This window comes from Lissotriton helveticus, chromosome 1_1 (assembly GCF_964261635.1).
Source record: "Lissotriton helveticus chromosome 1_1, aLisHel1.1, whole genome shotgun sequence".
In the NCBI taxonomy this organism is placed as follows: domain Eukaryota; kingdom Metazoa; phylum Chordata; class Amphibia; order Caudata; family Salamandridae; genus Lissotriton; species Lissotriton helveticus.
The window spans coordinates 1,588,464,005-1,588,476,286 of record NC_136057.1 but is presented as its reverse complement, the minus strand read 5'-3'; the positions used below and the strand labels follow the sequence as shown (position 1 = coordinate 1,588,476,286).

Here is a 12,282-nt window from a genome sequence, read left to right as displayed (position 1 = left end):
CAGACAGGCTCAATCCACACTTTGGACTTCCGAAGGTAAAGGCCTCACTAACTTGAAATCTAACAAAACTGTTTGAATAAAACTTTACACCCTCTCCTGGCCAAAAAACAAAGAGCACAGTCCCCAGTAAACACAGTTTAAACAGCTCACAAAAGCACCCTCTGATGTAGAATATCCCTTTTGCGTGTGGGGGGGAGAGGCAGGGGGGCTGGTTTCACTGGCTTGTGAACACAAAATGGTGGCTGCGGGTGCACTGTTTTAACATGTAGGTCTTAGCACGGAGCAAAGGAGAAATTTGGACGGAAAAATGAATTGTCACCAGGAATGAGAGGGATACACAACAGCGTTTGGACTGCAAATCCCACAATTCAACAAGTTAAATGGAAGCAATCATGGGCAGGGAAAACCACAAGTTTAAAACACAAGACAGGTGATAAAATATGCAATCACAGGCAGGTTAAAACTACAATTTCAAACTGTAACAACCACAGACAAAGACAGTGATCACAGAAAGGGAAAATCACTTTTTGAACAACTTTTGTTTTGGGGAAGAGACAGCACTAGTCTGTCTCCTTACTACTTCCTGGACTCTGCTCACTGCAATCTGGGGCACAGGTAGGCTGCAACTCAAAACATCGAGGATAATGATTTGGGGTGCACCCAGCAAAGCCTTAAGGGGCCAGGGCAAGTGTGAGGGGAGGGCTCACAGTTGCCTTGTAGCTGAATAGCCAATGGTCTGCTGGCCTGGGAGTGGGGGCTGGGGAGCTGCTTATCCTGTTCAGAATCTCCTAGGAGACGGACAGGCTCAATCCACACTTTGGACTTCTGCAGGTAAACGCCTCACTAACTTGAAATCTAACAATGCTGTTTGAATAAAACTTTACTCCCCCTCCTAGCCAGAAAACGAAGTATGCAGTCCCTAGTAAACACAGTTAAAACAGCTCACAGAAGCACCCTCTGATGTAGAATATCCCTGTTGCGGGGGGAGAGGCAGGGGGGCTGGTTTCACTGGCTTGTGAACACAAAATGGTGGCTGGGGCGCACTGTTTTAACATACAGTTCTTACCACAAAGCAAAGGAGAAATTTGGAGGGAAAACTGAATTGTCACCAGGAATGAGAGGGATAAACTTCAGAGTTTGGACTGCAAAACACACAATTCAACACGTTAAATGAAAGCAATCATGGGCAGGGAAAACCACAAGTTTAAAACACAAAACAGGTGATAAAATATGCAATCACAGGCAGGTTAAAACTACATTTTCAAACTGTAACAACCACAGGCAAAGTCAGTAATCACAGAAAGGGAAAATCGTTTTTTTTTTTAACAACTTTTGTTTTGGGGAAGAGACAGCACTAGTCTGTCTCCTTATCACTTCCTGAACTCTGCTCACTGCAATCTGGGGCACAGGTAAGCTGCAACTCATAAGATTGAAAAATCGAATCTAATCCCCTTCCCCACGTCACAGCCCGGCAGCACTCCCACGACCGACCACTACTGCGCATAGGTTGACCCAATGTAAGCCCCTCTGGCATGAGGCATGGGGCATGGCTCCAGGAGGTTAGTGGGATGAGGAGGTTTAAATCATGGGACCTCATTGGCATCTCACAACTGGGGGACGTATGGGCTAAAGGCCATATGCTTTCCTTCCAGGAGCTTCGAGCCCGCTATTCCTTACACTCCTCCCAATTCCATAAGTATCTACAGCTGCAGCATGCCCTCCAAGCGCACATCACGGATGACACAAGGCTCCCCGAATACAGCCCTATCGAGGCGCAGACTATGCTGGGAGACCTGGGTAAGCGGGGCATCTCCCGCATATACCGCACCTTAGTCAACAACAACCCCACCTCCCTGGATAAGTTGAGGGTAGAGTGGGTGGGCCCCCTCAATGAGGTGCACTGGCGCGACGTCCTCATGGCATCCAGGCCGATCACCGCCTCCGCCAAACTTAAGCTGATCCAACTCTACTACTGACATGCAGCTTACCTCACTCCCCTGTGCCTCCACCCAGCAGGCTTGTGCCCGGACGCGTCATGTGTGAGATGTAACCATGTTCCAGCTGATTTTTTTCATGTGGTTTGGTCCTGTCCCCGCCTGGAGCGATTTTGGGTGGCCATTGAGGAGGAGCTTACGGAGGTCCTGGGGTGGGGGTTCCCCATGACCCACGTCATTCACTACTGGGGATCACGGACGGGCTGGACGGGCCTAGAAATGACAAGATATTCTTTAACACAGCTATGATTATAGCCAAGCGTGACATAACAGCGGCATGGAAATGTCCTGACCCACCGGATCTTGGGAGGTAGCGAAGGGGGGTGGACTATTGCGCGACCCAGTAGAAAGCCCTTTACATGGCGAGAGGATGTCCTAAAAAATACCGCAGGGTGTGGGGGATTTGGTTGGATACTGTGGAGGGTTCGGATTGAATTGCCTCCTTACTTTGTTTGTGTATATCTTATGGGGTATAAAACCGTGGGATGCTATGCTCACAAGAATGTAATTGATCTATTGTCCTCCGTGCTTTTGCTGACTTGTTCTATGTGTTCGAAAAACAATAAATTTGATTATAAAAAAAAATACTTCAAATTTGAAAACCTTTTTTATTTGTTTTTTATTTTTAAGAGAGGTCGATTCCTTTAAAGGAAACAGGGCTGATCTCAAAAAAACTTTTCAGGTTTGAAAATCTTCAATAAGAGCTGGGAGTTGTCCCCCAGACCAATGACTACCACCGCTAAAGTTGTCACACCAATTTCCAAAGGTGGAAGGGTCTAAAGGGGAACCCTTTCCCTTTGTAAATCAGTTATCACTCCAACTTGGGAATCAGTAACTTATCAATAGGTTGCAACAGAATTATGTTTGCAGACCATTGATACATAGGGTACTGAATTGCTACTTGGGATGGACATCCTCAACACGCCCCTTCTAAACTGCAATTTGGTATCTATTTCTAAACCCATTTTAGGAGTTGCTAAATCTTTACTGAACCTAAAATAGGTTTAGCAGTCTGCCTTTATAGCAGTTACAAGCCCACTGATGTTGTAAAAAGGAGAATTTGTGACTGCTAAAATGTTTAGTACATCAGGCCCTTCGTCTTTATAAAAGTGATTCTTCATATTCCACTGTAAAGAGCTGTAAATTAAGTGTTTACTGTCATTGCTTCTAACTTAAAAAAATTAAGTGTCACACGTCTCTATTAAAAACTCTCTTTCAGAATCTACAGCATGAACTACATCGTGAACAGCATGTCTCTTGCTACTATCTTCATGCTAATCATTGTAGGAAATGGAAAAACGGTCTTCAAGGAAGGTGAGAGTTACTAAGGACACATTGGTCACCGGCACATGTACTAACTTTAAAAAATCATACTAACACTTTCTTTGAAAAGGATTTTCTGATCAAGATATCTGATGACAAGCAGCAGAACCATAACAACTTCCAACTGATCTCCTATTAGAGTATTTCTGTAAATCCCAAGTCCTTGTTCTCAACAGGAATAGCTACCAGAATATTCTGTAACAATAATCAAGGACCAATCACTGCCCCGGTCACACTGGAGCCCCAATCGATACTTCACAAAGAACCAGCCAATTCTAGGACCCCATTCACAGCAGACCCTGTCAGGAGACTGCAGCCCCCTATCAGGATATTACAGATAGGCAGCCAACAGCAAGCAGTTCTTTCACAGTAGCTCATGTGAGATCATTATATACAACCAGTCAAAACCAAGCCCCCATCTACAGGAGCCACTATAATGTGCCAACAATGAACATCAATTAGGCTCTAAAAATGCACTTGCCTGCTATCAAAGTCAAAGCGATACAAAAGGGGATGATGGACGGAGCATTTGAACAAATCAAACACTCACCCCCAGTCAACTGATCTGGGTTTAATCCATCACCATTCTTTAGTTCACTCAGCCACCCCAGTTCAGACATGGCTATATGCAAATCAGTCTGACCCTGTGCCTTATGGGAACAGTCCAGCCCGAACTGCCAAGCCACTGTCTTCCCTGGACCGGAAACAAGCATCCTGGGACCGGTTTCGGATTCATAATCCTCATCAGCCAGGCTATCTTGAATCCAGTGGCCAAGTGAACAAGGGACTCACGTCTGAGTATACCCGGCCACACTTAGGGCGAACAAAGTGATACAAAAGGGGATGATGGACGGAGCTTTTGAACAATTCAAACACTCACCCCCAGTCAACTGATCTGGGTTTAATCCATCACCATTCTTTAGTTCACTCAGCCACCCCAGTTCAGACATGGCTATAAGCAAATCAGTCTGACCCTGTGCCTTAAAGGGAACAGTCCAGCCCGAACTGCCAAGCCATGTCTTCCCTGGACCGGAAACAAGCATCCTGGGACCGGTTTCGGATTCATAATCCTCATCAGCCAGGCTATCTTGAATCCAGTGGCCAAGTGAACAAGGGACTCACGTCTGAGTATACCCTGCCACACTTAGGGCGAACAAAGCGATACAAAAGGGTATGATGGACGGAGCGTTTAGCGTTTGAACAAATCATACACTCACCCCCAGTCAACTGATCTAGGTTTAATCCATCACCATTCTTTAGTTCACTCAGCCACCCCAGTTCAGACATGGCTATATGCAAATCAGTCTGACCCTGTGCATTATGGGAACAGTCTAGCCCGAACTGCCAAGCCATGTCTTCCCTGGACCGGAAACAAGCATCCTGGGACCGGTTTCAGATTCATAATCCTCATCAGCCAGACTATCTTGAATCCAGTGGCCAAATGAACAAGGGACTCACGTCTGAGTATACCCTGCCACACTTAGGGTGAACAAAGCGATACAAAAGGGGATGATGGACGGAGCGTTTGAACAAATCAAACACTCACCCCCAGTCAACTGATCTGGGTTTAATCCATCACCATTCTTTAGTTCACTCAGCCACCCCAGTTCAGACATGGCTATATGCAAATCAGTCTGACCCTGTGCCTTATGGGAACAGTCCAGCCCGAACTGCCAAGCCATGTCTTCCCTGGACCGGAAACAAGCATCCTGGGACCGGTTTCAGATTCATAATCCTCATCAGCCAGACTATCTTGAATCCAGTGGCCAAATGAACAAGGGACTCACGTCTGAGTATACCCTGCCACACTTAGGGTGAACAAAGCGATACAAAAGGGGATGATGGACGGAGCGTTTGAACAAATCAAACACTCACCCCCAGTCAACTGATCTGGGTTTAATCCATCACCATTCTTTAGTTCACTCAGCCACCCCAGTTCAGACATGGCTATATGCAAATCAGTCTGACCCTGTGCCTTATGGGAACAGTCCAGCCCGAACTGCCAAGCCATGTCTTCCCTGGACCGGAAACAAGCATCCTGGGACCGGTTTCGGATTCATAATCCTCATCAGCCAGGCTATCTTGAATCCAGTGGCCAAGTGAACAAGGGACTCACGTCTGAGTATACCCTGCCACACTTAGGGCGAACAAAGCGATACAAAAGGGTATGATGGACGGAGCGTTTAGCGTTTGAACAAATCATACACTCACCCCCAGTCAACTGATCTAGGTTTAATCCATCACCATTCTTTAGTTCACTCAGCCACCCCAGTTCAGACATGGCTATATGCAAATCAGTCTGACCCTGTGCATTATGGGAACAGTCTAGCCCGAACTGCCAAGCCATGTCTTCCCTGGACCGGAAACAAGCATCCTGGGACCGGTTTCAGATTCATAATCCTCATCAGCCAGACTATCTTGAATCCAGTGGCCAAATGAACAAGGGACTCACGTCTGAGTATACCCTGCCACACTTAGGGTGAACAAAGCGATACAAAAGGGGATGATGGACGGAGCGTTTGAACAAATCAAACACTCACCCCCAGTCAACTGATCTGGGTTTAATCCATCACCATTCTTTAGTTCACTCAGCCACCCCAGTTCAGACATGGCTATATGCAAATCAGTCTGACCCTGTGCCTTATGGGAACAGTCCAGCCCGAACTGCCAAGCCATGTCTTCCCTGGACCGGAAACAAGCATCCTGGGACCGGTTTCAGATTCATAATCCTCATCAGCCAGACTATCTTGAATCCAGTGGCCAAATGAACAAGGGACTCACGTCTGAGTATACCCTGCCACACTTAGGGTGAACAAAGCGATACAAAAGGGGATGATGGACGGAGCGTTTGAACAAATCAAACACTCACCCCCAGTCAACTGATCTGGGTTTAATCCATCACCATTCTTTAGTTCACTCAGCCACCCCAGTTCAGACATGGCTATATGCAAATCAGTCTGACCCTGTGCCTTATGGGAACAGTCCAGCCCGAACTGCCAAGCCATGTCTTCCCTGGACCAGAAACAAGCATCCTGGGACCGGTTTCGGATTCATAATCCTCATCAGCCAGGCTATCTTGAATCTAGTGGCCAAGTGAACAAGGGACTCACGTCTGAGTATACCCTGCCACACTTAGGGCAAACAAAGCGATACAAAAGGGGATGATGGACGGAGCGTTTGAACAAATCAAACACTCACCCCCAGTCAACTGCTCTGGGTTTAATCCATCACCATTCTTTAGTTCACTCAGCCACCCCAGTTCAGACATGGCTATATGCAAATCAGTCTTACCCTGTGCCTTATGGGAACAGTCCAGCCCGAACTGCCAAGCCATGTCTTCCCTGGACCGGAAACAAGCATCCTGGGACCGGTTTCGGATTCATAATCCTCATTAGCCAGGCTATTTTGAATCCAGTGGCCAAGTGAACAAGAGACTCACGTCTGAGTATACCCGGCCACACTTAGGGCGAACAAAGTGATACAAAAGGGGATGATGGACGGAGCGTTTGAACAATTCAAACACTCACCCCCAGTCAACTGATCTGGGTTTAATCCATCACCATTCTTTAGTTCACTCAGCCACCCCAGTTCAGACATGGCTATATGCAAATCAGTCTGACCCTATGCCTTAAAGGGAACAGTCCAGCCCGAACTGCCAAGCCATGTCTTCCCTGGACCGGAAACAAGCATCCTGGGACCGGTTTCGGATTCATAATCCTCATCAGCCAGGCTATCTTGAATCCAGTGGCCAAGTGAACAAGGGACTCACGTCTGAGTATACCCTGCCACACTTAGGGCGAACAAAGCGATACAAAAGGGTATGATGGACGGAGCGCTTAGCGTTTGAACAAATCATACACTCACCCCCAGTCAACTGATCTAGGTTTAATCCATCACCATTCTTTAGTTCACTCAGCCACCCCAGTTCAGACATGGCTATATGCAAAACAGTCTGACCCTGTGCATTATGGGAACAGTCTAGCCCGAACTGCCAAGCCATGTCTTCCCTGGACCGGAAACAAGCATCCTGGGACCGGTTTCGGATTCATAATCCTCATCAGCCAGACTATCTTGAATCCAGTGGCCAAATGAACAAGGGACTCACGTCTGAGTATACCCTGCCACACTTAGGGTGAACAAAGCGATACAAAAGGGGATGATGGACGGAGCGTTTGAACAAATCAAACACTCACCCCCAGTCAACTGATCTGGGTTTAATCCATCACCATTCTTCAGTTCACTCAGCCACCCCAGTTAAGACATGGCTATATGCAAATCAGTCTGACCCTGTGCCTTATGGGAACAGTCCAGCCCGAACTGCCAAGCCATGTCTTCCCTGGACCGGAAACAAGCATTCTGGGACCGGTTTCGGATTCATAATCCTCATCAGCCAGGCTATCTTGAATCCAGTGGCCAAGTGAACAAGGGACTCACTTCTGAGTATACCCTGCCACACTTAGGGCGAACAAAGCGATACAAAAGGGGATGATGGACGGAGCGTTTGAACAAATCAAACACTCACCCCCAGTCAACTGCTCTGGGTTTAATCCATCACCATTCTTTAGTTCACTCAGCCACCCCAGTTCAGACATGGCTATATGCAAATCAGTCTTACCCTGTGCCTTATGGGAACAGTCCAGCCCGAACTGCCAAGCCATGTCTTCCCTGGACCGGAAACAAGCATCCTGGGACCGGTTTCGGATTCATAATCCTCATTAGCCAGGCTATCTTGAATCCAGTGGCCAAGTGAACAAGGGACTCACGTCTGAGTATACCCTGCCACACTTAGGGCGAACAAAGCGATACAAAAGGGGATGATGGACGGAGCGTTTGAACAAATCAAACACTCACCCCCAGTCAACTGATCTGGGTTTAATCCATCACCATTCTTTAGTTCACTCAGCCACCTTAGTTCAGACATGGCTATATGCAAATCAGTCTGACCCTGTGCCTTATGGGAACAGTCCAGCCCGAACTGCCAAGCCACTGTCTTCCCTGGACCAGAAACAAGCATCCTGGGACCGGTTTCGGATTCATAATCCTCATCAGCCAGGCTATCTTGAATCCAGTGGCCAAGTGAACAAGGGACTCACGTCTGAGTATACCCGGCCACACTTAGGGCGAACAAAGTGATACAAAAGGGGATGATGGACGGAGCGTTTGAACAATTCAAACACTCACCCCCAGTCAACTGATCTGGGTTTAATCCATCACCATTCTTTAGTTCACTCAGCCACCCCAGTTCAGACATGGCTATATGCAAATCAGTCTGACCCTGTGCCTTATGGGAACAGTCCAGCCCGAACTGCCAAGCCATGTCTTCCCTGGACCGGAAACAAGCATCCTGGGACCGGTTTCGGATTCATAATCCTCATCAGCCAGGCTATCTTGAATCCAGTGGCCAAGTGAACAAGGGACTCACGTCTGAGTATACCCTGCCACACTTAGGGCTAACAAAGCGATACAAAAGGGGATGATGGACGGAGCGTTTGAACAAATCAAACACTCACCCCCAGTCAACTGATCTGGGTTTAATCCATCACCATTCTTTAGTTCACTCAGCCACCCCAGTTCAGACATAGCTATATGCAAATCAATCTGACCCTGTGCCTTATGGGAACAGTCCAGCCCGAACTGCCAAGCCATGTCTTCCCTGGACCGGAAACAAGCATCCTGGGACCGGTTTCGGATTCATAATCCTCATCAGCCAGGCTATCTTGAATCCAGTGGCCAAGTGAACAAGGGACTCACGTCTGAGTATACCCTGCCACACTTAGGGCGAACAAAGCGATACAAAAGGGGATGATGGACGGAGCGTTTGAACAATTCAAACACTCACCCCCAGTGATGGCTGGAATGCCAGAAACCGGTCCTCGGAAGCTTGTTTCCGGTCCAGGGAAGACATGGCTTGGCAGTTCGTGCTGGACTGTTCCCATGAGGCATAGGGTCAGACTGATTTGCATATAGCCATGTCTGAACTGGGGTGGCAGAGTGGGCTAAAGAACGGTGATGGATTAAACCCAGATCTTTTGACTGGGTGTGAGTGTTTGATTGATTCAGATGCTCCGTCCATCACCACCCCCTTTTGTACCGCTTTTGGCTGCCATAAGTGGGGCAGGGTATGCTCAGACGTGAGTCCCTTGCTCACTTTGCCACTGGATTCAAGCAAGCCGGGCTGACGACGGCTGGAATGCCAGAAACCGGTCCTCGGAAGCTTGTTTCCGGTCCAGGGAAGACATGGCTTGGCAGTTCGGGCTGGACTGTTCCCATGAGGCACAGGGTCAGACTGATTTGCATATAGCCATGTCTGAACTGGGGTGGCAGAGTGGGCTAAAGAACGGTGATGGATTAAACCCAGATCTTTTGACTGGGTGTGAGTGTTTGATTGATTCAGATGCTCCGTCCATCACCACCCCCTTTTGTACCGCTTTTGGCCGCCATAAGTGTGGCAGGGTATGCTCAGACGTGAGTGCCTTGCTCACTTTGCCACTGGTTTCAAGCAAGCCGGGCTGAAGACGGCTGGAATGCCAGAAACCGGTCCTCGGAAGCTTGTTTCCGGTCCAGGGAAGACATGGTTTGGCAGTTCGGGCTGGACTGTTCCCATGAGGCACAGGGTCAGACTGATTTGCATATAGCCATGTCTGAACTGGGGTGGCAGAGTGGGCTAAAGAACGGTGATGGATTAAACCCAGATCTTTTGACTGGGTGTGAGTGTTTGTTTGATTCAGATGCTCCGTCCATACCCACCCCCTTTTGTACCGCTTTTGGCCGCCATAAGTGTGGCAGGTTATGCTCAGACTTGAGTCCCTTGCTCACTTTGCCACTGGATTCAAGCAAGCCGGGCTGAAGACGGCTGGAATGCCAGAAACCGGTCCTCGGAAGCTTGTTTCCGGTCCAGGGAAGACATGGCTTGGCAGTTCGGGCTGGACTGTTCCCATGAGGCACAGGGTCAGACACATTTGCATATAGCCATGTCTGAACAGGGGTGGCAGAGTGGGCTAAAGAACGGTGATGGATTAAACCCAGATCTTTTGACTGGGTGTGAGTGTTTTGATTGATTCAGATGCTCCGTCCATCACCACCCCCTTTTGTACCGCTTTTGGCCGCCATAAGTGTGGCAGGGTATGCTCAGACGTGAGTCCCTTGCTCACTTTGCCACTGGATTCAAGCAAGCCGGGCTGAAGACGGCTGGAATGCCAGAAACCGGTCCTCGGAAGCTTGTTTCCGGTCCAGGGAAGACATGGCTTGGCAGTTCGGGCTGGACTGTTCCCATGAGGCACAGGGTCAGACTGATTTGCATATAGCCATGTCTGAACTGGGGTGGCAGAGTGGGCTAAAGAACGGTGATGGATTAAACCCAGATCTTTTGACTGGGTGTGAGTGTTTGATTGATTCAGATGCTCCGTCCATCACCACCCCCTTTTGTACTGCTATCAAAGTCAATCGTTTTTTTCCAGGGACCAGTGATTTCTACTGTTTACTGGCCTGTTTGGTACGTACTCTATGCGGGAACAAGTGATTTTTAGGTCTCGCCTATGCAGCGCATGCGCTGTCTCTTCAAGACATGCTGTATCTAGAATATGGGCTTTAAGCACAGCCCATCTTTCTAATGGGCTCCTTTTACTGTCCTTCGTACATGGCTGCTTTCCTTTGGGTAATATGCTCTGTAGTCCCTTCTTCTCTACTTTTGTAACCTCCTATGAGGACAGCACCAGTTACATATGCTCTTACTCTTCATGTAATGTATTACTTTACAAGCACTCTTTTTAGATTGTTGCTTGTTTAGGCTCAGGAACTTGCCCATGCTGGCTCCCTCTCTTGCTCTCCTCTCCCTACTCTCTCATGCTGCCCTGATGCTGCTGCTCACTCTTCTCCTCTGCTGTGGCTGCCTCCTCCTCCCCTATGCTTGTTATTTGAAGGCTGCAGCCCTTTTAATGACACACACTCCCAGGGCAGATCAAAATGTAATAAATGAATAGGGAGTGCTATATCTCCACGTGGGGTACCCTCCCCCACCACCAGCACCCCCCTGTTGGCTGCCTCTGTTTACTTCGGGCGGCAGCATGTGGCAGTCTGTTAACCCTTTTCTCCTCTGCCGATACTTTCATCAATGTGCACAGTAATACGCAGGGTGCTGCCGCTTTAAATTACCCCTGCACCAAGCTTGCTGTGGTTTTCAGACCCCCGGGCGTTCGATAGACTTGGCGGTTATCAAGGGGCAAGATTACTGCAAGTAGTTTCAGTTTCAGGGCAGAGGTTGCTGTATACTTTTGGAGTCAGCACAAATATTTTTATTTGAAGTCAGCATGCCTTTTAACAACATGCACAAAAAATAAGGGAGTGTTATATCAGCTTTTCCCTGAGCGCCTGGTCAATCTCAGCGTCATTAGTAGTCTTTTAGTGTCACTACAGTTGAGACTTCCGCTGAGTTGATATAGAGCTGCAGGAAAGCAGCATCTTTGGTGCTTTAGACTGCCGAAAGCCATGCATCATCTGAACAATAGGAAGGATTGCCACTGCAGCCTCCAAATCCCCCTGCCAGCACTGTTGCCAGATTCGGCTATTTCATGCACAAATGGGCAACATTTTCCCCTTTTTGCTGGAAAAAACTCACCTGGCGAGTGACAGAGTTTTAGGCTGGGTTGCGCCCTGTGTGCGTCTTTTTACCATATGAGGCAGCGCCTCTTAGATGTCTCTGGTTACACAGTGGTGGCATGTAAGCCCATGGCACACCTGATCTGTGGCGGGACAGGTTTTCGGTTTTTGTGCTCTCCGCTTTCCTGTCCGTGTTGTCCATCCTCCAGCATACACCAACCGCTGAGTCAGCAGCAGCTGCATGCCAATTGGATTAACCCTGTGCCTGCCTCGACGGGTGACTGCAGCCCGTGCAGTACGTGGCTGAGAGCTGGGCTAATAGTGCAAATACCACAGGTAAAATTTACCGAATCATTAGCTACATATCATT

General features: G+C 48.3%; 1 protein-coding gene across 1 annotated transcript in view; it reads left to right on the top strand.

Moving 5' to 3' along the window:
* The window catches only part of ITGB7 (integrin subunit beta 7), an 887,312-nt gene that overhangs the window by 215,772 nt on the left and 659,258 nt on the right, over nt 1–12,282 (top strand). Inside the window, exon 2 of the mRNA XM_078687492.1 lies at nt 3,214–3,308. Coding sequence (XP_078543618.1) covers nt 3,214–3,308 — 95 coding nt within the window. The remainder of the gene's footprint in view (nt 1–3,213; nt 3,309–12,282) is intronic.